General features: G+C 34.9%; 3 protein-coding genes across 5 annotated transcripts; all 3 read left to right on the top strand.

Moving 5' to 3' along the window:
- The first annotated feature begins 86 nt into the window (after positions 1-86).
- LOC18034802 (protein-tyrosine sulfotransferase) lies at positions 87-5,450 on the top strand. Of its 2 annotated transcripts, XM_006424491.2 has the most exons (13): positions 89-428; positions 583-660; positions 939-1,104; positions 1,219-1,290; positions 1,639-1,927; positions 2,119-2,259; positions 2,466-2,570; positions 2,683-2,827; positions 3,374-3,429; positions 3,539-3,607; positions 3,710-3,829; positions 4,254-4,385; positions 5,102-5,450. In XM_006424491.2, exons 2-13 carry the CDS (start codon positions 609-611, stop codon positions 5,234-5,236), a joined length of 1,482 nt encoding a protein of 493 aa, XP_006424554.1. In that variant the 5' UTR covers positions 89-428; positions 583-608; the 3' UTR covers positions 5,237-5,450. The 2 variants fall into 2 exon arrangements, with proteins under 2 accessions (XP_024035212.1, XP_006424554.1); XM_024179444.1 differs by lacking the exons at positions 4,254-4,385; positions 5,102-5,450 and adding an exon at positions 3,879-4,247 and having other exon boundaries at positions 87-428; positions 3,710-3,847.
- Positions 5,451-7,290: 1,840 nt separating this feature from the next.
- LOC18034653 (GATA transcription factor 11) lies at positions 7,291-11,907 on the top strand. 2 transcript variants are annotated; one of them, XM_006424493.2, is made up of 3 exons: positions 7,291-7,472; positions 8,644-8,843; positions 10,760-11,907. In XM_006424493.2, exons 2-3 carry the CDS (start codon positions 8,658-8,660, stop codon positions 11,414-11,416), a joined length of 843 nt encoding a protein of 280 aa, XP_006424556.1. In that variant the 5' UTR covers positions 7,291-7,472; positions 8,644-8,657; the 3' UTR covers positions 11,417-11,907. The 2 variants fall into 2 exon arrangements, with proteins under 2 accessions (XP_006424556.1, XP_024035721.1); XM_024179953.1 differs by lacking the exon at positions 7,291-7,472 and adding an exon at positions 7,730-7,746.
- Positions 11,908-18,681: 6,774 nt separating this feature from the next.
- Positions 18,682-23,985, top strand: LOC18035603 (auxin response factor 10). Its single transcript, XM_006424494.2, has 5 exons — positions 18,682-19,127; positions 19,221-20,439; positions 22,090-22,994; positions 23,121-23,186; positions 23,713-23,985. The coding sequence occupies exons 2-5, from the start codon at positions 19,318-19,320 to the stop codon at positions 23,792-23,794; spliced, it is 2,175 nt and encodes a 724-aa protein (XP_006424557.1). The 5' UTR covers positions 18,682-19,127; positions 19,221-19,317; the 3' UTR covers positions 23,795-23,985.
- Positions 23,986-25,124: the final 1,139 nt, after the last annotated feature.

Below are 25,124 nucleotides of genomic sequence, written 5' to 3' on the forward strand. Positions count from 1 at the left end.
ATCATTTTATTAACTTATTAAACACTACTATAATATGCTTAATTATCATTTCTATAACTTATGTTAGTGTGTGCGAACATAAACGGCTAAACAACTGTTGCATTAGTTCATGAATAATACGTGAAATTGATCCGTATCATTCTACCATTTTACCCCTCTATAAAGACCATAATAATAACTTATTATTGATATAGCGTTTTTGGTTCTGATAATTTATTATAATTATAACGTTACGCATAATCTCTATGCTATATTAACTTCTATTGATCCAGTGATTCTTTCGCTAAATTGGCTGTCTCTTGACTCTCTGTTCATTCATTTTTGAGAACACAGATTCAATTCTGTTCCTTTTCGATTATTTCCCCCCGCTGTGTGGGGCCACGTTAGAAGAATTATTGTCTGTTAGAACGTAGCAGTAGTGGTGGCAGGTAATTTTAATTTTATGAACACGAGATCCCGAAACTCTATACAGCTCCCCGACGTCGACCACTTCAAGTTCCATTTTTTTTTAAGTTCGTATAAATTCATTTGCTTGCTGTTTGCTAACCAATAATAACCTTGCTCTCTCATTTCTTTTGGCAGTAATTGGAGTAGGAATTGAGAAGAAGATGGTTCCTACTCTGAAATTCGCCGTGTTCTTATTAGCACTCTTTGCATTCGGTATGCATGTGTGATCGAAATTTAATTTTTCATTCTTGTTTCGGTTAATAAGTTTGTTTTTGTTCTTCATATGTAAGCTTGAATTTTTTGTTTGAATTTAAAATTTTACTGTTTATTAATAGAAAGATTACATTTTTGGTAAAGCTTGTTTGTGGATGTATTGGGTACTGGCGGAATTTTGATTAGTGTAGGTTTTTTGACTGTTAATTCTCAGTAGTAGAATGCACTATTTTCATTTGACATTATGGATTTTGCTGGTGTTAATGGCGGTGGGTCAGTGGATGCGTCTTCTGCCGAAAAGGATTTTGTGCAGTGTGAGAAAATTGTCAGAGAATGGGCTCGTTCGGCACTTGAGGAAGAAATTGAAGGAGACGGACACACGCTGCAAGATTTGCTGTTTTTTCTACATGTCCCCAGAACCGGAGGGCGGACATACTTCCATTGGTAATTAATTCGCTAATGGATGCTATTGCTATGCAGTTAGTTGGAAATTCCAGCCCTGAGTTTTCAACTGCCATTTTGATTCTTGATTGTGGCTATTTGGTTTTATGCTTGCAGTCTGGTGAAAAAGGTATACGGTGCGGCTTTGGAATGCCCTCGTTCTTATGACAAGCTGCGGTTTGATCCACGGTACTATCTTGTTCTTTGTGGTCTGTTATTTTATGCTAGCGACCTTTGACTAATATTTGTTTTGTTGATCTGATATTTCATCCAATCATTTGAACTTGCAATAGCTAGTAATCTTTTCTCGACTTTATTGTTCCCTTTTTAGGGGCTTAGTTTTACACGAAGTGAGTCATTGAACTCACTGGGTTGACAGCTCTAGTGGCTATAATGGTGTTTTGAATTGAGTGAGAAAGTCTCTTTGCAAAATAGAAAGGAGAGAGATTTAACTTATAATCAAACATTGCCAAAAATATTTAATCAATTTTGCTGACCTGTGGAGCTATAATTAATTTCATTTTGTAATTTATGCAGCAAACCAAAGTGCAGGTTGGTGGCTACACACGATGACTATAGCATAATGTCCATGCTTCCCAGAGAGAAAACATCAGTGATGACAGTACTTAGGCATCCAGTTGACCGAGTCTTTAGTGCCTATGAATTTTCAGTAGAAGTAGCATCTAGATTTTTGGTGCATCCTAACCTAACTTCTGCCACTGAATTGACTAAACGCATACGAGCCAAGCATAAGGGAGTTAGTACCCTGGATATATGGCCCTGGAAGTATTTGGTTCCGTGGATGAGAGAGGACCTATTTGCTCGGGTAGTTTTTCTTTTATACATTTAATTTTTTTTTTTTTTTTTCCCCCCCCCCCCCCCCCCAAGGCCCCCACTCTCCTCCCCCTTTCTTCCTCGAGTTGTAGGTTGTGCTATATAATGACATCGCAGTGCAATTTTATCTTGTGGGGAGGTTGCACCATTATTAATTGTGATAAATTTTACATATGAGAACAGAGAGATGCCAGAAAAATGAAGGGGTTAAGTTATGTTAACAGCAATGACTCATACAATGTGGAAGAAATGGCAATGCCATTACATCAATTCATTAATGAACCAGTAGTTTTGGACACTGTTCACAATGGAGCAACATTCCAGGTACTCTTTCTTATGGTTTCATCTTTATAACACAGGTTCTTGTTTGTAATTTCATTTCTTCTCTGCAGTCCATGTTTGTATCTCCTCTATTTTTCAATATTTCAGAATACGAGTTAGAAATGTAGTTACTGATTTCCTGAGTTTCCAATGGGCTTGTTCATAAAACTTGAATTGTCAAATTTCTCATCAACTGTTCACTATTACAGGTTGCAGGATTGACTAACAACTCATATTTAGCAGAAGCACATGATGTGCGCCATTGCGTGCAGAAGTTTACAATTCTTGGCGAACATGTGCTTCAAGTTGCACAGGTAATTGAAAAAAGGTATTTTGAATTGTGAATAGATTTTTTTCATAATATTATTTTCTGATTATTGTTCTCCTTATGGTTGCAATCATGGTAGATACTTGTAAATCTTGCAGAAGAGGTTGGACAATATGCTATTTGTTGGTCTCACTGAGAAGCACAGAGAATCTGCGAAAATGTTTGTGAATGTGGTTGGTCCACAGGTGATCTCGCAGATAGCATCAGACTCTAGTATGGAGGGTTTATCAAAAATAAAATCAGGTTAGTTTGGTGAAGAATAGTTAATGTTTTTGATCCTTTTGATCCGCTGCCTCTTAGCAGACTCACATATGATGCAATGATCTAGAAATCACATGTTAGTAGACATGATAGCTTGAATAAAAGTATTTTCCTTGAACAAATAGGATTTGCAGTTGTATTCACATGATAAATTTGATTAGAAATAATGATGTCAAACAAATAGTAGCTCTACGGTAACTTTCTTTTGGGCCATTCATAAAACAGTAATGTCACACACAACTTATCCAGAAACAGTCTTGATTCACTGAAACTTTGGTTTATTGGTCCACAATACTCCATGAAAGAATTGATAAGCATATATTGAACATGAAATTCATACCCTAATTCTCCCTTCGCCCATCTGGTTGTTGTGTCTGGCTGTGTCCTGAAAGTTTGGTTTATATCATATTGGAACTCCATAAATTTTCAAGATAAATAAAAGGTGGGAATAGGTTCTGTTTACACTTTTGTTTATGATATATGCTGAATTATTATTTTTAGAATTAAATTCATCTGTCTGTCTTACAGTTACAGAACAGAACTCATTACTTTCAGATTCTGAGCTGGACAGTAATTACCATCAGGTAAGCAGCAATGCACCTCTAGCACCTTAGTGGTGACATATTTGTCTCATCAACCAGTGGATTAGCATTTTTACTGCTGTGTTTTTTTGTTTTTCTTCTTGTCTCACAGGATGGCACCTCAGACCAAAAAACAACTGAGAATGTTTCCACTGAAAATTTAGAAGGAATTAAGAAAAATGTAAGCTCTACATGCAATATAATTTTTGACCATATTGGAATGATTGATTAGTTTATTTTATTTTGGAAAAAAAAAGACTTTTTCTTTGTTTCACTTTATTAGATGACGGTGGAAAAAATTATGGAAGAGTATAAAGCATGCATTTCTCCCTTAAGAAATTCCCAATCTGTTCGACGCACAAATTCTCTTAGGGAAATCTCGCCAGCAAACTTTTCTAAAGAGGTAGGTACATTAAGTTTTGTGATCTCACCAGCAATTCTCTGAAGATCAGTTGATTATTTGTGATCTCTTCATTATTCAGTTCCAGACGTGGCTATGTATTTCTTACTTTGCTTCATCTCATTGGGTTTTGAACCTGTTGTCTGAGGGTTGCTGGAGACAGTGAATAGTGCCTTTAAGGCCTGCAGATGCCAATATTGTTTGAAATTACATAATTTTAGTAGATGAAGTTTTTCTATTTAGGGTGGGTAATGCTGAAACAATAGCGGCAAATTATGTCCGATCCTTTTTGTTTGAATGGGCATTGCATGCTGAAATTTTAAAGATACTGAAGATCTGTTGGGTCTTTTGACTCTCTTATGAGTTGTCATTCATTTTATGTTATCCCTTCCTTGTTACTTTTATTTTGACCTATGAAATTTTGCAGGCACGTCTCCTGGTTCCAGACACAGTTCTCCAGCAGATAAGATCACTTAACAGTCTTGATTTAAGGCTGTTTAAGTATGCCGAGGGTATATACGCAAAGCAAAATGAACGTATGCATGAATTGGTTACAACGGTAAGTTATTATCTTGGTGAAATTCCTCATACAATCTTGTTTGCTTCAACTTACATTCTCTTTGGTGATATGCTTTTAGATGTTCAGCTGGGGTAGATTAGAAATGCTTTCACTGCATAGTGCTTTCCAATGAATGTAATTACCATTCGGCAATTGATGATGCAACCACTTTAGAGCGATCTTAAAAATATGTAAAGTGTTTGGTTATGTGATTCAAAAGTTCTTTTTATACTAATTAAGCTGTATTTAAAAATAAAAAATAAAAAATAAAGCTATACAAATATTTTCTCAAAAATACTTTTGCAAGCACTCTTTTAACGCTCCAAAATGCACATCCAAACGAACCCTAAGACCCCTAATTTTCAACAAGTCATAATCATGATTCTTCTTAGCTGCTTTTGGTTTTTGCTTTCAGTTTTTTCTCAAGATTTCTGACACTATAGTGATAGCCAACTATTTTGTTCAGCTATAGAAAATTCCAGTTGTGTAAATCTTCTATTCTTGAGTTGTAGCATCTTAAAACACGTCTGAATGTTATAAAAGTTTGGTTTTTATAATAATCGCCAGTTATAGTCATTTTTATATTTTCACATGGTGCAGGACAAAGTGAAGAAGTTTTGGATTTAGTTTAGTTTCTTTGGCCACTGCCATTGATCCTTCAGGGAAATGTCAATTCTTTCATCGTGGCCTAACTTTTATTGAATATTCAATTGCAGGAGGAGCTCAAGAGCGTGTCCAGCGATTCCCACGGCATCAGACTTTGGCAAGCCACTGTATTAGCCACATGTTTTGCCTTTTTTATACTCCTGTGTGTAAATGCTAGAAGAAGAAGATCTAAACTTAAGATATGAGGTGTTTTTAATTTACATGCTATAGAGACCACATGCAGGAAGAAGAAAAAAAAAAAAAAAAAAAGGATTTCGGAAACATATAAAATTGCAGGAATCAGTTATGATTATGAGCTCCAGCCATCTCTTATTACACACATCACGGTCGATTACTGGCTATGTGTAAAGTGTTTTACAGGCAATAAAAACATATTTCGATGAATTTCTAATTTGCGCAGCTTGTGAAATGTACCAACCCATATGCTATATATACTTACATAATTTAATAAGCAACTTCATTAATCACACGGTGACTAACTGGGTGTCGATAATCATGTAAAATTTTCATTAGTAGTATTCAAACTGTTGATTAACCAAGCAGAATCATGAGACGATGTCGCCCGCACAGCCAGCCACCAGTGACTAGATTACTGTGTTTTATGTATAAGTAGGTGTAGCCACGACCCCAGTGAAATGATGAAGCTGAGCTGACAGATAAATTTACTCGAGTGTATCTTTGCCCAACAACAAATAAAGCGGCTCTTGATTCCCTTTGCTTGCAAGCTACATCGTTTTGGGTACCAAATTGTACAGCAAGTTAATACAATCACAATCCTTTCTCGTGGATGATTGAACGTTAGTTACATTACAATCTCAATGTTTATTTTCACTTTATCTACTTATCAGTATAAGTTATTACATCCTCTGTTACATATAATATTACAGAGATGACTGGGTAAGAAGAAGACTATGATCCATTTCCAATTCAAGTCATTTTGCTTCCAAAATGATTGTAATAATAATGTAAACTCTTCTTCTCCTCCTTTTTTAAATGAGTAATGATGTAATTATAAACTCTTGTACAAACTTATTTTTTAAATGAGTAATGATAAGATTGGTTGAATTTAATATCACTTGACTCACATGATTTGTTTTTATTATTTTATATTTTCATTCAACCAATGAATTAATGTCACGCCGGTTTGTACAAGATAAATTTGTATAAGAATTTATGGCTGTATCATCACTCTTTTTAAATATAACATCACAAAGTTTACTATTTCTATTATCAAAAATATTTTAGAACTTTAGGGTTGCAATTCGTCATATAAACTTCTTAAATCAATTTTGTCAAATATCAAAAGGAAAATCAATTCCTATTAATTAATGGAGATATGACTCAAAACTCCAATAATTTAACCTTTTTAACTATAAAAAAGAAAAAAAAAATCCCAATTATTTTCTGATCAATGGATTCAGTTGAAATTGAAATGATTCATCAAATAGTCCACCAGACAGTCTGACGACCAAAGCATGTGGCACATGTAGGTTGCAACTAAATAATTGGGACCCAATTGTAGAGTAACAGCAACGACAGCCAATTTTGATCTTTTGGTCCCGTCATCAAATCGTCGGTGCGGTGCCCCCCTCACAGTCTCAATTTCTTTTCATGCCCACAACATTGATCATATTACCCATCCCATGATTCTCATTTTCTGTTCCCACTTTGCCTCTGATCCCATCTTTGATTAAACATCCTAAAATATCATCTGCCCCTTGATTTATAAAACAAATTCCACGTTGAACAATTATGATTGTTGCACATTATGGCAGATCTTGTATTAATTACAGAGCATTACAAGAGAGAATGTCTATAATAATTGTTCAATTGACTTCCAATTGACTTCTTTTTATAAGGATATATAAAATAAATTAGACATTTAAGTAAAAATATAATTAAATTTATAAGAAGAGTAATTTATCATGTGACCAAAAGTTAAATTAATCTGTGATTTAATAAAAAAAAAAGTCTTGTTTGTTTTTATATAGTATAGTGTATGATACGGTCTTAGTTGTAGTTTTGTTTTAAAATTTGACTCATCAATAGTATCCCAATTAAACATGTTATTAACAAAAATCCTTTTATGAAAAATTTGGTACCCCAAAATCTCAGTCAATCAAAGGTGAGATGAGACAGATGTACGCTGATTAATAAAAGGCCCCACGGTAACCCCCATGTGGTCACCCTCATTTAAAAACAAATCCACACACTCACAATGCAGAGATACATACACACACAAATACACAAAATAAAATCCCCGAAATCCCCAAAACCACAACACACAGATTCAAAACGGAATCTCATCTTCACCCACAGGCACAGCCTTTTCTAAATGTCGGTGAAAATTTAAACACCACATTTCTAAGATCACTTATTTTTTCTCATTTCTTCTCCTTACTCTTCATATGTTGATGAAAGGTTTGTTTGTTTGTTTGTTTGTACTTTCAAATTTTTTTTTTAAGCCTTACATTTTGTGTTGCTTGGGGTGCATTGTCCGCATTTTTGGTCTTGTTTGGTTGCTGAGAAAATGAGGGAAAATGAAGGAAAATTTTAGTATCTGTTTAATGTGGTTCTGGGTTTTGGTAGAGAAGGAAAACCCAGTTCAATGCTGAGCTTTGAGTGCTTTCCTCCTTACACTTGGCTGTGTTCTGGTCTGCTTTTCTGTTTGGTTGCTGAGAAACTGGAGGAAAATGTGAGGAAAATTTTTGGTATCTGTTTAATGTGGTTCTGGGTTTTGTTGGAAAAGGAAAACCCAGTCCAATACTGAGCTTTAAGAGCTTTCCGCTTTACATTGGCTGAAATTTGACTGTTCTGGGCTTTTGAAAAAATTTAACACCCATTCGAACTCTGTTTCAACTTAATTTATTCTGATTTTGGATTTTTTTTCATTCATTTTCTTTGTTACCAAACGGGAATATTTATGTTAGTTAAATATTATTTATTATTTATAGGTTTATTATGGTTGCACTAGTTGTTAACAACTTGAAAACGATTCTTAATATCGTATTAAAAGTTTCCCTGACAATGACGTGCTCGTTTTACAATTTAACCTTATATAGATACGAAACATTATTCCTCTTAGGAAAGATTAATTAATAAAAAATAATTATAAATTCTAGATTTTAAGAATTCGATTTTGGACTATATTTGGATTCTGAAAGTTTTGGACTATATTTGGATTCTGAAAGTTTTGGACCACGACAATTATATGCTGATAATATGATTTTGTTGCTGATAATAGTGTGCACATATATTGTAATTGTAGCTGGATAAGGTAAATGCATAATAATCCAATCGATTAATATTTCCTTTTCATTTTTTTACTATTTACTAGTTTTATCGGACGGATAATTAAGGCAACTTTTACTACTAGTAAATGCATTTTATGCATCTTAAAAAAAGAAAAAGCATACTATTCACGATTTCTTTTGTGTGTATATAAATATATGCACACAGAGTTTTACTTTAATTAGTAGTCTTGAGCTTATTTTAAGGTAACTAAGTTACATTATATTATATGGTCCTCTGCCATTTAAAGAGTTAACATAGCGTTCTTTTTTTCTTTTTTTTTTGGGAAACGTGTTCACAGATTGAAGAATTAACATGAATGATGATAACTGGATTTTCTCCCATTTGGATGAGTTCTTTGATGACGTTGTGGATACATTGGAGGACTTGGAAGCATGTAATATTGGAGTAGATGATTGGAATGCTAACTTTGAAGCCCTTGAGCCACCACCATTTGGTTGGACGGATTTTCCGGTGGTGCCGACAAGTAACCATATCTCTGTGAGTATTCTTATTTTCTGCCTCAGTGTTGTCTGCTTCTTGAATATAATCTGAACTTTGCAATGTTTTCTGTTTGCAGTTACTATATTGTGCAAAAAGTTCATTTACTCTGGAAATTTTTCCTCTGATTGTATATTTTGGGAGTGAAGTTGTCTTGGTTTCCAACCCGGGAATTTATATCCTCTGAGTTTCATGGCTATGCTGAGGGATTGAGAGATGGCTGTGCTTGCTAGCAAACTTTAACTATTAGGAGATATTACAATCAATGTGCATGACTTATATCTTTGGCCTAATTGTAGATTTTGAAGTTTTGTTTGTTTGGAGAATTTTAAATTTTCTTAAGTTAGTATAGCAAACTCATGCTTCCATGCTTTTCAGCTGCTGTTAGAGGTATTACCATTATCAACAGATTTGTTGAAAGGAGAAGAGAAATACAAACCTCATTGCACCAAGTATTGTTGTTTTCAAATATTTGGCCATCCAAACTCCTCTTTAATACCTTTTGAAGTATATTATAATTGATTGAGTTGATTGTGAGGCAAGAGCTTACCATTTATCCTTCTTAGGGCTTTGTTTCAATGATTTTCTTCGTCTCTGTATATGTATATTAGTGATTGTGTGTAGTGCATGAACTATTTAGTACTTGTGTGTTGCATGATATTCGGAGAGTAGTTTTAATGATATTTGGTTAAAGTTTTCTTGCTTCACTTTGGGCTTTATTTTCTAAGGGGTTTCAAGATTCATCATTTCTCTTCATACATCTAAACTGGGATGGGGTTTTGAGATAGAGAGTTATATCTGATTCTAACCTTGTATAGGGGTGATTGGTATACTTTTGTATAACACAAACAGTGCTAGTCTTTGTTTTATGAGTGGGACAGCTGGCCCACTCTCTGTTTTTACATCTTCTTTATTAATACATTTTTCCGTTTCTTATAAAAAAAAAAGCATTTAAGCCTTAAACTGAGGCAGCAAGAGTTTAGTATTACACTTCTTAGTGCTCAGTTTCAATGATTTTTTCATCTCTACATATGTATATCAGTGGTTGTGTGTATGTGCATGAACTATTTAGTATTTGTGTGTTACATTTTTTTTGGAGACTAGTTTTAATGATATGCATAGACACATATTTGGTTAAATTTTTCTCACATGTTTGTAAAATGCATTTAAGCCTTAAACTGAGGCATATTCTTCATGACTCCTTGAAAAGCAATTGCCATGAGTGGCATGATCTATATTTTCATTGAAAGGTTGAGGATGATTGACGGTTTGGTGTATGATTTTTGTATACTTTTTGTAACTTAAATTGTAAGAATAATTATGGTGGTTTTGAGTTCTTCAAATCACTTGCTCCTGTAACTGTTGAAGCAATTCTTTAGAAATTATGCTTGCTAGGGAGGAATGAAGATTATTCTGGACTGAGCATTAATTCGCATTGATCACCTTAGCGCATCGAAGAGATGATGATTGGTCTGGGCATGTTGCAGTAAAATGAGGTTTTTGATATCAATGTGAGGTCTTGAGAGGGTTGAAGCGGACAAGATTTGTAAACAGAAGAAATGAATGGTGTATAATCCATGTATTGGTATCTAGGTAGGAGTTTAATGGATTCTGTCCAGGATAAGAAATAAGAAATAAGATAGAGAGCAGTGTATGGTACTACACAAGGAGTCATTTGTCTGTGAGAGTGAATGTAAAATTACTGTACAATCTATATACTGATATCTATATAGCAGTAGAGGTTTTTTATGATCTTACATTGTATTAGGAAAAGTTTAACTCCATTTGACTTTTTTTTTTCCTTTTAATTTCGAGAGAGAGAAAATGTTAATACATTTGAGTTTAAGTCAAGTGTTACAATTTTTCTTACTTTCTTATCTGATCTTCTGTTAATTGTTGCTTCAATCTTTGTTCAGTGTCACAGACCTCAAGTGAAACAGAAGCCGAGCTCTACTGATACATCCTCCAGTCGAAGCAGTTATGTCTGCAACAAATCTAATGATGGCAAATATTTACTGCTGTCGCAGACCTCCAGTCCAATATCTGTCCTCGAAAGTGGTGGCTCCTGCTCAGCTGATAAACACGTACCCATTAATCCTAAACTTGTATTTGCAGTGAAGCGCGCTCGAAGCAAGCGTCGACGACCTGCAACTTTGAACCCACTTTTCATTTACCCTTTCATATCCTCCACTTCCTCCACTTCTGAGGATTATCATCCTGAAACTGCTTCTGAATCTGGGTCGGAGATGAATCTCACTGAGAAGCCTGTTAGGAAGAAGCAAAAGAGGAAAAAGAACCTGACGGTGCTCTCAGGTTCCAGGGAGAATAAGAAATTATCCTTTCAGCAAACAGATACACCTAGGAAATGCATGCATTGTGAGGTGGCAGAAACCCCACAATGGAGGGAAGGGCCTATGGGACCAAAGACCCTTTGTAATGCGTGTGGAGTCCGCTACAGGTCTGGTCGCCTTGTTCCGGAGTACCGACCTGCTGCAAGTCCTACTTTTGTTCCGTCATTGCACTCCAACTCTCACAAGAGGATTATGGAGATGAGAAACAAGGGTAGGTTGTAAACCATCAAACTGCTGCAAGTCCTACCTTTTGACTCAGAACTACCGCGAGAGGGTTATGGTGATGAACAGTGCAAGGCGGTAGACTACAACGATTTTGATGAACAATGTATCACCAGGCACATTAGGAAATTCATTTGGGTAGCTTCTTGTTTGATTATTTATAGGACAACAGGCTCTTCCTAGTTGGGAGCTCACTTGTTTCTCTTTTCTCTTCTTAATGTTTTGTTTTAGTTGATTGGTTTTGTACATTAATAGAATAAGACTTAGGAAGTTAGGACTAGGAGAGCCTTGGTGAGCATATGTTTGTCATTATGAAAAGGCATTAGGTAGAGAGAATGGAATTAGTTGTTCAAGTTAGTGTTAGTGTTGCTTATGCCCTCCGGTAGCTGCTTACGTGCTTGTCCAATTATTTACACTGGACTGCCTTAAATTAGGAGTGTGGAACGACAATATGTCTCTTCTAAAGTATACACTATTCGTTTATTTTTTATTGTTTATTGTTTATTGTTTATTCTTACATGCAAGTTTTTCTTATGACAAGCACTTCACTAAGAACTCGCTGCTGGGAATGTAAAACAAGAGTTGTTCAGGAGAATGCAGCTGCCGCCGCAACTTTTGAAGTCAGGCAGGACTGTTGCCGGACCAAGCAGAAGTTTTTGTGTTGGCAGAAACTTATGCTGATGCTTCTCTTACTTGAAACTGGCTCCAGGGAAAGTTACAGGCCGGAGAAAAGTTTGTTGCGGTACCGGGGAAGTTTATCAGGAGATTGTTACTGCTGCAAAGCAAAATTTTGTTGCTCCAAAATACTGAAGCACTGGTCCGGTGACTGGTGCAGAATTTTAACGACAGTAAAATTAAATGAAAATAAGATTCTATGCCATCAAAACTTCATGGTGCTTCCAAAACCCGTAACAGCCACAATGTGTTGAACAGCTCACTACACAACAAAAACTTCTGGCCCAAAGGGAAGTTCGAACCCAAAAGGAGATCTGATCCAACAACTTCTGGCCTCATGGGCAGTACAAAAACACTGTTGCCTCTGCCTAACAAATCACTTCAGGTATGAATTATAGGAATGGTCAATTGACTAACTGCTGGTGAATGATAACAGCCTTTGCTGTCCATGAAAAAAAAATAAAAATCGTTTGTTATTGGGGAACGCCTAAGTTACAATCAATGTACCTTACGTTCTTTGTCTTTTTCTTTTTGGCAAATATCATATGAGCCCTCCTAATTCTTTTTATTTTCAATTTTTACAGCTGTGGATGTATTTGTCTTCTTCCATCCCTCCTACATCGATTTTTTATTTTCTCTAAAGTTTTATTTATTTCTTTAAACATTATTAAATGATTATCAAATTCATACAAATCTATAAATTCAGAATAAACTTCTGGTCCTAAATTTATTAATCCTAGTCTTGAATTGTAGGTTTATTGCATGTAATTTAATTATATAATTAAATTAAAGAGAAATTATATAAAAAATATACATGACAGACTTCAAAATTAACATGCAATAGCTTTCAGAATTACCGTTAAAATCATTCCTAAGAATTAATTCTGATTAAAGGGCATTATCAACATATACTCTGATTAATTCTGATTAATAGATACCATTTGATATTTTAATTTACCATTTTAATTCAATTAATATAGTTTCCATAAAATTCAAGGGTGCCAATAGATATTTCACTTCTTGAATGTATGTTACGATACACGTAACCTAGGTTTGGCCTTGTTATTGATATTCCTCAGCAATCATTGCAACACAACCTAACCCATCTGGTAGATCTTCCAGACCAATAACATACTTGTAGTAAACATCTGGTAGATCTTCTATCTACATATATATATATATATATATATATATATATATATCAAAAGATTGTATGGTGTATTTTTTTTCATATAATTAAAACTGTTCTAAAAATTTGAAAGCAATCTTACGGAAAAAAGAACATCAAAATAAAATTTGTCAAAATTATCAATGCTTCCTCATAAGGGCTTGTTCAGATACCCATTCAAAGTACGTGCCGTACTGATACATAGTGTGCAAACAGTACTCAATATCTAGGCCCAAACCAAACATTCTTGTGGTACTATAAATTGAACTAATATAATCACTTCCCTAAAATATAAATACAGTATGCGTATATCATGTCAGTAAGAGGAAGAAAAAGGCACCATAGGCTAATTACACAATGGATGACTAGGGGTTAATCCAACATTCTTTAGTTAGTTTTAATGAAGGACAAGTTTTGAAGCAAATGCGAAGAATGCAAAAGCAATGCGTTTGATGAGTGTCAGGTTTATTTGGCATGTTTGTATCTGTGGGCGCCCTATTTAGCAGTAAAATTAAAAGCGCCTAACTCATTGAGTCATGCGTTGCCCCTGTAATCTCACGCGTACACGTGTCCTCGGATCAATGGAACCCAACATCTCATGTTCAGTCCATCGCTGTACCCTGATGACATAACGACACAGATTCCTGGACTGTCCTCAGCCCCTCCCTGTGTAGGTCCCCCATCATCACCATCAACCCGGTCCCCATCTTTAATCATATCGGAGGGCTTTCAAAGTCATTGACCACTCCACTTACGTACCGACACGTGTAAGACAGCGGTCTGCCAGGTCACCCACAGGTCAAACTCGCACGACCTCAGGCGTTATGGGGTTGTTGATTAGTTTAATTGTTTTGTAGCTGTCAAAAAACCAAAATCAAAAAAGAAAAAAAAGAGTAATAGTAATAAAGCGCCCACGGCGCATGATAGCAAAGACCGGTGAGAGGACTGTTTTCGTTTTAAGCGGTGTCGTGTCGGTCGTCGTTTTGTTAACTACGGTTTGGATCGAATCGGCGATGTTTTGGAGTGACGGAAAAGAGATTGACGAGGCTTTGGTTATGAAACTGAGAGGATTAGGCCACGAAAATTGTAGCAGCCAAATCGACTCGATTGACGCCCAACTCAAAATTTCGAATAAAAAACAAATTAGATCATTTTTTTTTTTAAATATTTTGGATAAAATCTCCTACCTTAATACACATAGATAAAAACTCGTTTAATCTATATACTTTAATGTTATTATCTGTTTAATCTTTATATTTTTAAAAATAACTCAAAACGTCTTTATTGTTACATTATTAGCACATTTTGTTGGTACTCTTTGTTCTTTTTAACTTATTTTTATAATATTACATTCTTACAATTATGTTTTTTTTTAACATAAATAAAAAAGCCCAAATATATATATATATATATATATATAAACTCGTTTAATTTTTGTGGAAACTTACGTATGTCTAAAAAAAATAATATTATAAAAAAAATAAATTATCATTTTTTGGACGTTAATATAAAAACTATTATATTAACTCCTCAACAAAGAATTCCACAAAAACTAATACACACATATGAGGATATTAGCATTTTTGGAACTAACTAAACACCCTTCATTGAGTAAAATTAATTAATTAATTAAACAACTATTTTGGGAACTAGCTATGAATAGTAGAAAATTGTTCATCATGGTCCATTATGAACATTATAGGAAGCATTGCACGTGGAAGTTAAGGGTCAATTTTTAAGGGCCACTTCTAGTAACAAAACACGAAACATTAAACTTTTGGAATGGGAAAAATGTTTGGCGTAACCATAAGTTAAGGCAGCAGCAAGTGGGAAGTTAAGACTAAGATAGGTAGTCTAGGCAATAAAAGATAAGACCGGCCCCCAAGAGCTTGAACAATTTATTATGATGGTCACATAAATTTTAGTTGTAAAGTCGGGATTCTTTTTTGATGTAATGTGTCCGTATCAATGTTGACTGTTTACCAAACTCTTCAGCTCTCAATCTCACCTCTTTGTTTGCTGCCGGGCTTCTTTATCTTCTTTGTAGGGTGACGATTTGTGCAATTTGGTTTTGATGGTGTATGTCGGACCGATGTGGCTTTCAATCCCTTTTTCGTATGTGGCTTTCCCGTGCACCGTAAAATCCTTTTGGTTTGAATTGAGGGTCTCTTTTTGTCTTGATGGGTAGATCTTTCATATTGCTTTATATGTTTGTTTGAGAATGTACTTTAAAATTAGTAAAACATTTAAAAAAAAAAGTGTCCAATGAGGCCTTAATTAATATTTTAGTATTTATTCTTTTTTTTTTTTAATGAAAAAGAATAATACTACGAGACCCTCATTTCAAACTAGAGTGTGGAGGTTCACATATAAAAAATTTCAAATATCATATTATAAAAAAAAAAATTAAGTAAGATGATTTTTTTAGATTAAAGCCAATATAATAAACACTTTTTTAAAAAAATTGTAAGATATTAGATGATATATGAAACTTTTTTTCAAATTTCAAAATTTTAAGATGAAAAAAGGACTTCAATAATTAAAAAGAAAAACTTTTATGAGACCGTCTTAGAAATATAAGCCATGTGTTTCAATTAATTTTTCTATCTCTAAATAACTGGTTAATTTTTTTAAAAAAAAAGTGAACGTTAAAATATCATTAGATGAGTGTTCGGAAGAAGTAGTGTGCAGTCCCATATAAATATTTATGTTGATAGTAGTACCAAAAGGAAGACACTTAGCTTTCAATTCAATTCAATTCAATTCTTTTAGGTATAACATAGTTGTCTCAAAAGTAACAAGAAATTGTACCTTAAAAAAAAAATTAAAATTTTTACCTTCAAGCTTACATTCCGTTTCGAGGATTTCTCATATTGGAATGAATCCAACATTTAATGGTGGTGAGATCATTATAGAGTTGGCTACATTATTACTTTCAAACTTCGATGTTTCAAATGCAACAAAATCAAGAGCTATAAAATATCAAAAATGGGCAAATATAGGCAAAGATATTACTTTTATTTTTACTCTTTATTGTTGTCTTTCACTCTTTTTGCTATACCTTTGAAGACTAATTGCTCCTTTCAATTTTGAGTCAAATCTTGTCATTTGCCACCCTCCCCATTACTTCACACAAATCTAGTAATAGAACTAATGCATTGTCTTTGGATTAAAACACTCACAAGGAAAGTTAAATAAAATAATTTTTATATGGATTTTTGTTAAGTTACACTTAAGTAACTTACCACCCATGTAAAATAATACAAAATTAGTGATATAGATGATAGGACTCTCTAATTTTTACATGAACTGTAAGTTACTTGAAATATAACTTAATAAGACCATTTTTTATACTATATGCTCTTCAAATATCTTATCCTCAACCCGTTCAACATTTTCATATTGTTAATCAACATGTAATTAAGCATATTATTATAATATATGCTTAGTTGAAAAAAAAAATTGGTCATCTACTTATTTTTTAAAATATGCTTTTTAAGACTCGAACTAAAATTTAGACATAAGTTTACTGATTGTGTATTCTGTAATTTATAATTAAAAGAAAAAAAAAAGTTTGCCAAGGCCTTAGTCGTGTGTCTTTGCATGCCTGGTGAAGGTGGCGAATGGTGTCGTTTTTGGTTGAAGTTGAAAGGAAACATAAATAAAACGACAGACGAACTCAAGGACGGGACGGAATTTAACTCCATATAAAATCAGCCACTTCCAGTCATCGCTGAGGACTCTCCTCCTTTTCCTCGTCGGCCCATCCAAATTGCTCGCCGATTCCTCATTCCCCATAAAATTTCCCCAACCTCTCCTCTCGCGCGTGAACATCACTCCCTACCGACCCTTTACTTTAGGGCCTCAAATGAATTACTATTTTGCCATACATAGATTTGATTAATAAGTAATTGTTAATCTTACTTTATTTTTAAATAGTTCATTAGGAGTAGAGTAATTACTGTAATTTTACATTAGGAGTAGAGTAACACTTGAGGTTTGAATTGTTGAGATAGTTATAAATAATCTAATAATGTGATATAAGTTTTTATACAACTTGATATAATTGGGTCATGTCTATGTGATAGTATTGTGTAGTGTATCTAGAGCTTGGGCATCATCAAATAATATAAAAAATTTGTTAATTTTTCTAACGATTTTATGATGCTCAAATTTGTGAGGTGAGGCACTAAAATTGGACTCGTAATACTACTACGTCGTTGCTATATTATGTTTTACATATCAGGGGATAAAAAGAAGAAAATAATTAGGCAATGACTACCTTAGAACTGCTCCAAGGTAGAGTACAAATTACAGCCTCACACGCAAAGTGATAAATAATAAAAAATATATTATAACTTTGATCGTGTGATTATGAAAACGTGTTATACCTTAAAGCGGTTCTAACATATCAGAACCCAAATAATTACTATGGGATTTATGAAAATATGTTGGTTTGAATTTAAAATAACTTTTATTAAATTAGTGTCACATCATCCTATATAATTATCTTTTTTTTTTCTCGTATACATATTGAATTAATGTGTAGATAATGTGATACATCTAAGGCTAAAATTCAAAGAATTCAAACTTAAATATTGTTTTAATTTATTATTTAAGATGGTGGCTGATAAAATTTACCTGTTACATGCTTATAGCTTCTGTAATTTTGCCTTTAGTAAGTACTACAGATTAATTTCAACATCATTATATATAGAAATAATTTTCTGACAAATTTCTATTTTTATATACACCACTACTTTGGATCTTTGATAAAAATATAATAGGGAATTTTCACAAAATGGTGACACATTTTATATTCTCACAAGTCACAGCCAGAGTCACAGAAAGCTTGATTTGGATTGCACATTGCAGACTATACATACAGATTAGCGCAGAACCAGCAATTACTTGTTACCGCTAGCACTAGCATTCACTTCGCTCTTTCACTTTCATCATCATCACTTCGACAAACGAAACAAACACAAGACATCACGCGCCTTTAAATACAGAAACCAACAAGACCAGACCTGAAAGGCCCGACTGACTCCTCCTGGACCCTGGTGAATTGGTCCGGTCAGTTCTCCAGTCCAAATGGGTTACCTACCTTTAATCATGGTTAATCTGACTACACACAAACTCAGTCACAGTTACTAACCGTGGTTAAATCTTTTGTCTAGTTACTATTATTATTACTGCTTCGATTTCAGAGCAGTACACAAAACCTGCAAACGGTAAATTTCTTTTTTAACTGCGGCATTTTATCGAGCAGGCTCTGTTCTGTGCGTGAAAATCGCGATATTTTAATTTGGCCAGCCATAAATTCCCTTGTTTTTTTGTCTAATAAACTAATCACATCCTTTTTGGTTTGGTTTAAGATTTCTTTATTTGTTTTGTTGTTGATTGAGATCTGAACACAAAACAAAAACAAAATATTAAAAAAAAAAGAAAAACATGAAAAATAGTGGCAGTGAATCAGAGTGATATAAAAGTCTCTGTAACAGAGATGATGCAGTGGACAGCTCCGTACCAGATACCATACCATTCGCTATCATCTATCTGATCGGCGATACAAAGCCTCTCGCTTCACTTGTCCTTGCATGGGAAATTAATAACAGTTAACAGAGAGAGCCCTGTTTCAAACAAAATCTGCAAGTTTTAATTTGCATTTCAGGCTCTCTTTCTTGTTTTCTTCTGCTTATATTGAAGCTGTGTTTTGAATATTTGAAGAGCTGTTATGTTGTTATCAGATGTTATGGCAAATGGTAAAAGGGTTTTCTCTTATTGCTGTTAAAGTTGCAAACTTTAAAATAAAAAGAGGGTTTTCGGAGAGATTGAAGTGTTGAATTTGAAAGCCATTAGCACAAGGTAAGGGATTTTTCAAAAAACTATTCTTGGTGCTTTTCAATGACCCTTTCGCTTAAATTTTATTCTTATAATTTTGGTTTGCTCATTTTACAGCATTTCGTAGAAGCAAAATCAAATCTTTGAAGCTTGGAGCGGTCATCTCGCAGGACTGAAAGAACCCATTTGATCAGAAAACTGAAGAAACCACCAAATGAAGGAGGTTGAGAAGAGCATTGATCCACAACTATGGCACGCATGTGCAGGATCCATGGTCCAAATTCCTCCATTAAACTCAACGGTGTTTTACTTCCCTCAAGGCCATGCCGAGCATTCTCTTGGCTCTGTCAATTTCCCTTCTTCGTCACGAATCCCACCTCTCATTTTTTGCCGGGTCTCTTCACTCAAGTTTTTAGCTGATTCTGAAACTGATGAAGTGTATGCAAAGATAAAACTGGTTCCTATACCAGCTAATGAGATCGATTTTGAGGATAATAATTTGAGTTTAAATTCTGTTGGATCAGATAGCGAGTCGGAAAAGCCAGCATCTTTTGCTAAAACTTTGACACAATCTGATGCTAACAATGGTGGTGGGTTTTCTGTGCCAAGGTATTGTGCTGAGACTATATTTCCTAGGCTGGATTACACTGCTGATCCCCCTGTGCAGACTGTAGTGGCTAAAGATGTTCATGGAGAGATTTGGAAGTTTAGACATATTTATAGAGGGACACCAAGAAGGCATTTATTGACCACTGGGTGGAGCACCTTTGTTAATCAAAAGAAACTTGTTGCTGGTGATTCTATTGTGTTCTTGAGAGCTCAAGATGGGGATCTTTGTGTAGGGATAAGGAGAGCCAAGAAAGGAATTGGGGGTGGAAATGAATCTCCATCTTCTGGGTGGAACTCAAATAATGGCAGTTGTGTTACTGGTAATCCTTTTGGAGGGTTTTCGTGTTTTCTGAGAGAAGAAGAGAACAAGATGGCGAGAAATGGGAATATGAATCTGAATTCCTATGGGAGTTTCAATTCCAGTGGAAATATGAGGGGTAATGGAGGAAGAGTGAAGCCTGAGATGGTTTTGGAGGCAGTAGCACTAGCCGCTAGCGGAAAACCATTTGAGGTTGTTTATTATCCTCGTGCAAGCACGCCAGAGTTTTGTGTTAAGGCTTCTGCAGTGAAGGCTGCAATGAGGGTCCACTGGCTCTGTGGAATGAGGTTCAAGATGGCTTTCGAAACAGAGGATTCTTCAAGGATAAGCTGGTTCATGGGGACTATATCATCTGTTCAGGTTGCTGACCCCATAAGCTGGCCTAATTCACCATGGCGGCTCCTCCAGGTATAATTCATAATTCTCTAATTTGATTGTTATTTCTTTGTGTAACATGTTGGATTGAAATTAATATCTCTTGTTTGATACCATCGTTTCTTTTTTCTTTTTTTTGGGGGGGGGGGGGGGGGGGATCTTTTTTTCTCATCGTTAAGCTTGTGAATCTGCTTGTATGGTGAATTGAATTTGAGCAGTTCTCATCAAAAAATGAAATGCTTGGGTTGATTACTTTTGTTGGTTTTTTGCTTTGCACCCCTGGATGTGGGTAAAGTAATGAGCTTGTAGAATGAAGTGCAATTCAGCTGAGCAGCCTGCTTCGTTGATAACCAGTTTAACATTCCTTATTAAGTCTGTGAATGCCCTAGTATACTGGTTGTCTTCTTTGATTTTGGATGTTCCTCTTTTTCTCCTCTCTTAATATATCCAACTGATTGGTTCCTTTTAAAACAGATAGTGTGGCTCACGACAGAACTGCAAAGCAATATTATTTCTATATTAGAATTTATTCACTAGAAAATGCTGAATATCCTAAACTGTTAAACTTCTTTCTGGTGCATCTGATCACTCCAGCTGAAGGACTATTTATTCTTTATCTTGACGGACAAGAATCACATTCTACCTAGGGTTTAGCTTGGGTAACTCTGTTGCCAATAAATGGCTTGATTTAGGGCACTTAATATACATTCAATGCACTTTATTTTGCACGACAGAAATCGGTCATTTGCTCTGTCGTTATTGACAAAATCTACATAAAGGAAAATATTACACACAGCATTTATTCATGCTGTACAAATTATGTGGTCCATTATATACTTAATAGTTTTTCTATAAAAGAAAAGTTTTATTAGTATGAAAATTACATTTTATGTTTGCTATGCATAATGGAAGAAACTTATTTACGGCATAGCTTCCCATGTATATTCACAAATCAAGATGATTGAGGCATATTTTTTTATGAATGGTTATGAATTATTTTGCTTTTCTTTGCTAAAATTGCTTTTATGAGTTCTAAGTTTTGGTACCCAACACCCTTTTTTCCCTCAGAATTCAAAGTTTTTTTGGGTCCAATTATTTTTCAGGTTCGGATTAGCAGATGGTTAGTAGTTACTTAAAAAGCATTTAACTTAGCAGATGGTTAATAATTACTAAAGATACTTACCAAAAAAGATCAATACACCAAGCACTACACTTAGATTTATTGGATCCCCTGCTCCGGGTATTATTTCGAGACGTTCCGTATATGAGCCTCTTCAAACAGGACTTATTGCTAGATTTAATAGTTGGTCCATTCTTAGTCTCGGTAAAGTCCACCTTGTTGCAATAGGAATGAACAAGAACAAATAAGTTTTAGCTAATGTAATAAAGATACCAATTGTACTTAAAAGGCATTTTAATTTTCCAATTTTCCATTAACTGTATGCAAGTGATATTCATTTGATGTTTCAGTTACAACATTCCAGAGTCCATAGCTTGATAATTGTTGTATTTATCCCTTGTCTTTTAAAACCTTAAGCAATGTGATTGTTCGGCTTAAGCAGCATATGTCTAACCATCCATTATGAATTGTTTCCAATAGCATATACTAATATCATGGAAAGCCTAAGCTCTCCTAGTCCTTGTTGAATCTTTTCTTACACCCTTTTCCAAATTTCTTTTCAGGTGACTTGGGATGAGCCAGATTTGCTTCAAAATGTGAAACGTGTCAGCCCATGGTTGGTTGAACTGGTATCAAACATGCCCGTCATCCATCTATCACCCTTTTCACCAGCAAGAAAGAAGTTGCGGCTCCCGCAACAATTAGACTTCCCTTTTGACGGCCAATTCACTATGCCGTTATTTTCAGGTAACCCCCTTGGGCCGAGCAGCCCCTTGTGTTGTCTATCTGACAATACTTCTGCAGGCATACAGGGAGCCAGGCATGCTCAATTTGGAATATCTTCATCAGATTTCCATGTTAACAACAAACTGCAGTCAGGGCTGTTTCTATCCAGTTTGCAGCGGTTCACTCCAAATTCTAGAGATTCTGATGGCATCCTGACAAGCCACACAAACAGTAGTGAGAATTTATCTTGCTTACTGACAATGGGGAATTCTAATCAGAATTTGGAGAAATCTGAGAACATAAAAAAGCACCAGTTTTTACTCTTTGGTCAACCAATACTCACAGAGCAGCAGATCTCACACAGCTGTTCCGATGATGTAGTTTCACAAGTGCTTGGGAAAAGTTCATCAGATGGGCATTCAGATAAAGTTAAAGCATCTTCTGATGGTTCAGGATCTATTCATGAGCAGAGAATTTCAATAGAAAAGTCCTCCAGTTCTGAATTTTTCTGGAATCGAAGTTTCCAAGTGACTGAATCTGGTCTTGATACTGGTCATTGCAAGGTTTTCTTGGAGTCAGAGGATGTTGGGCGGACTCTGGACCTCTCAGTGCTGAGTTCTTATGAAGAGCTGTATCGAAGGCTGGCCATCATGTTTGGAATAGAAAGATCAGACATGTTAAGCCATGTGCTTTATCAAGATGCCTCTGGTGCTATTAAACGAACAGGAGATGAACCATTCAGGTATCACCTATTGGTCTTTGCATGTCACCTTCATGAAATCACCATGTCTATATCAAGTTGAAAGTATAGGCAGGGTTAACTTGATGTTATTTCTCTGATTTTTGTTTTATCTTATTGGCATTGCAGTGATTTTATGAAATCAGCAAAAAGACTGACTATTTTGATGGGTTCTGGCAGTGACAGTGTTGGAAGGTAAGAAGAAAAGAAAGCTACCCTTTTTTCTTATGTTTGAGTAATACCACAAATGAAAACCTGGTATACAAAATTTGTATCACAACAGGCGTGGCACCCATTCATAGGTGCTATTTAAGTTAATTGACAATGGAGTAATAAAGTCATCAAGTGCCTAAAACATGACAGTTATTAATAGGTGCCACATCATGTTGTATCCAAACTTAGTAAGTATAGTGTTAATATTAAAATTTATTTCTCTACTTACTCAAACTCAACCCCACTCCTTTACATCAAAAACTACTCAAGTTGGGGAAAGATGATTTTGGAAAATATGTATAAATCTTTCTTGCTGATCATGCTTCTAATTTTTCATATGAAAGTTGTGTGAAAGCCTATTGACTTTTAGGATACCTGACTCTTTTTATTTATTTTTTAACCCCTCTCCCCAAAAGAAAAATTATGTTTAGTTTAGAAGTTTTTAACGGAAATTTGCTGGCTTAATGAGTTATATTGACTGATAAAATTTAAAAATCTTGATCTGCAGGACATGGATCACAGGGATGCGGACTCCTAAGAATGGACTCGATGCTTCCAATAAGACTGGTCCTTTAAGCATATTTGCATAGTTATCTCAGCAGTTGAGAGTAGATGTTGAAAAACATGAAATAATGTTAAGAAGTTGTTAGCTATCCACTTCTTCTGTGAATTGAAACCATTCTTGTTAATGATGACATTGGATTATGTTTCCTCGCAGTTTGCTTTTACATGTTTGACTGGATATTGATATATAATATTTACCCAGATATTGAATGTTTTATTTTTGTCGTGATTGGATGACCCCAACAATACTCATTTAGTTCTGTGGACTCTAATTGCTTTGTAAGTTCCAGATTATTACATACTATGGTCCTGAGATTTTCTTTTCGAAGTTCTGATGGGTTTTCAGGTTGGTTCTCTGAGGTAAATTTAGACGAGAGTATGGATGACCCGGTATACCCTTCTATAAATATATGTTCACCCTTAAACATGTATTTTTCTGAGTGTCCCCAAGAACTAGAAAATCCATTTTACAATTGCATTATTATTATTTTGTTTTTAATCTTTTTGGATCTCAGTAACTTGCCACATTATTGTCATCTTTTGTTGCAGACAGGTCTCATGAGACAAGCAGCGTGAAAATGATTAGATTCCAGCATAAGCAAGGATAAGTTCGCACATGAAGCAGATTCCAACACAACTTACGGACAAATAGTTCCACACGCTTAATCATTATGTATATAATTGAAAGCAATATTTATATAGCAGCAGCACAATGGATGTCCCTCAATGCCATTGCTTCGTGCATGATATAATCCATAGTCGCTGTCATGGGCTGGAACTGCACCGTTTGTTTACTTGAGCGATCAAAGCTTCAGCTTCTCCTACGTTAAGCTAGTGGTCGATGGTGTACTTTATTTCGAACCCTGTAGGACCTATAGGATAAGATTTACATTTTAGATCTGCACTGTTGTATCAAGATTCCTATCATATCCATAAGTTTTCTGTTGCTGGCTTTCAAGTTTTTGTGTACTATATACATTACGTCACAGGTTGAGAGTTAGAAACGAAAACTCAGAGCATTATCCTCTTAACGCACTTAAAATTTTTTGTCGCTAATTCTACATTATATTCAAACTTAAAAATTAACAATGAAAAATTTTGAGTGTAACAAAAGGAAAAAAGAAAAAAAAAAACACTTGGAAGAGGGTTGTGTACTTTATCTGAGGGAGTCTCTTATCACTTGGGGATCTCAAAAAACTGTCAACAAATGCTTTGTTGGGATCTGAAAATCCGGAAAACATGAAGAGTTTTGACTGTTCATGTTTTAAGAGTTTGGTCATTTTTACAGACACAAGACCCTCTTTACAATCCCAAATGCCCATTTACTGTTTTGTTAATCGAAGTCCAAAGCAAGCA

The sequence above is a fragment of the Citrus clementina genome, unplaced genomic scaffold, assembly GCF_000493195.1.
Source record: "Citrus clementina cultivar Clemenules unplaced genomic scaffold, Citrus_clementina_v1.0 scaffold_8, whole genome shotgun sequence".
NCBI classification, from domain to species: Eukaryota; Viridiplantae; Streptophyta; class Magnoliopsida; order Sapindales; family Rutaceae; genus Citrus; species Citrus x clementina.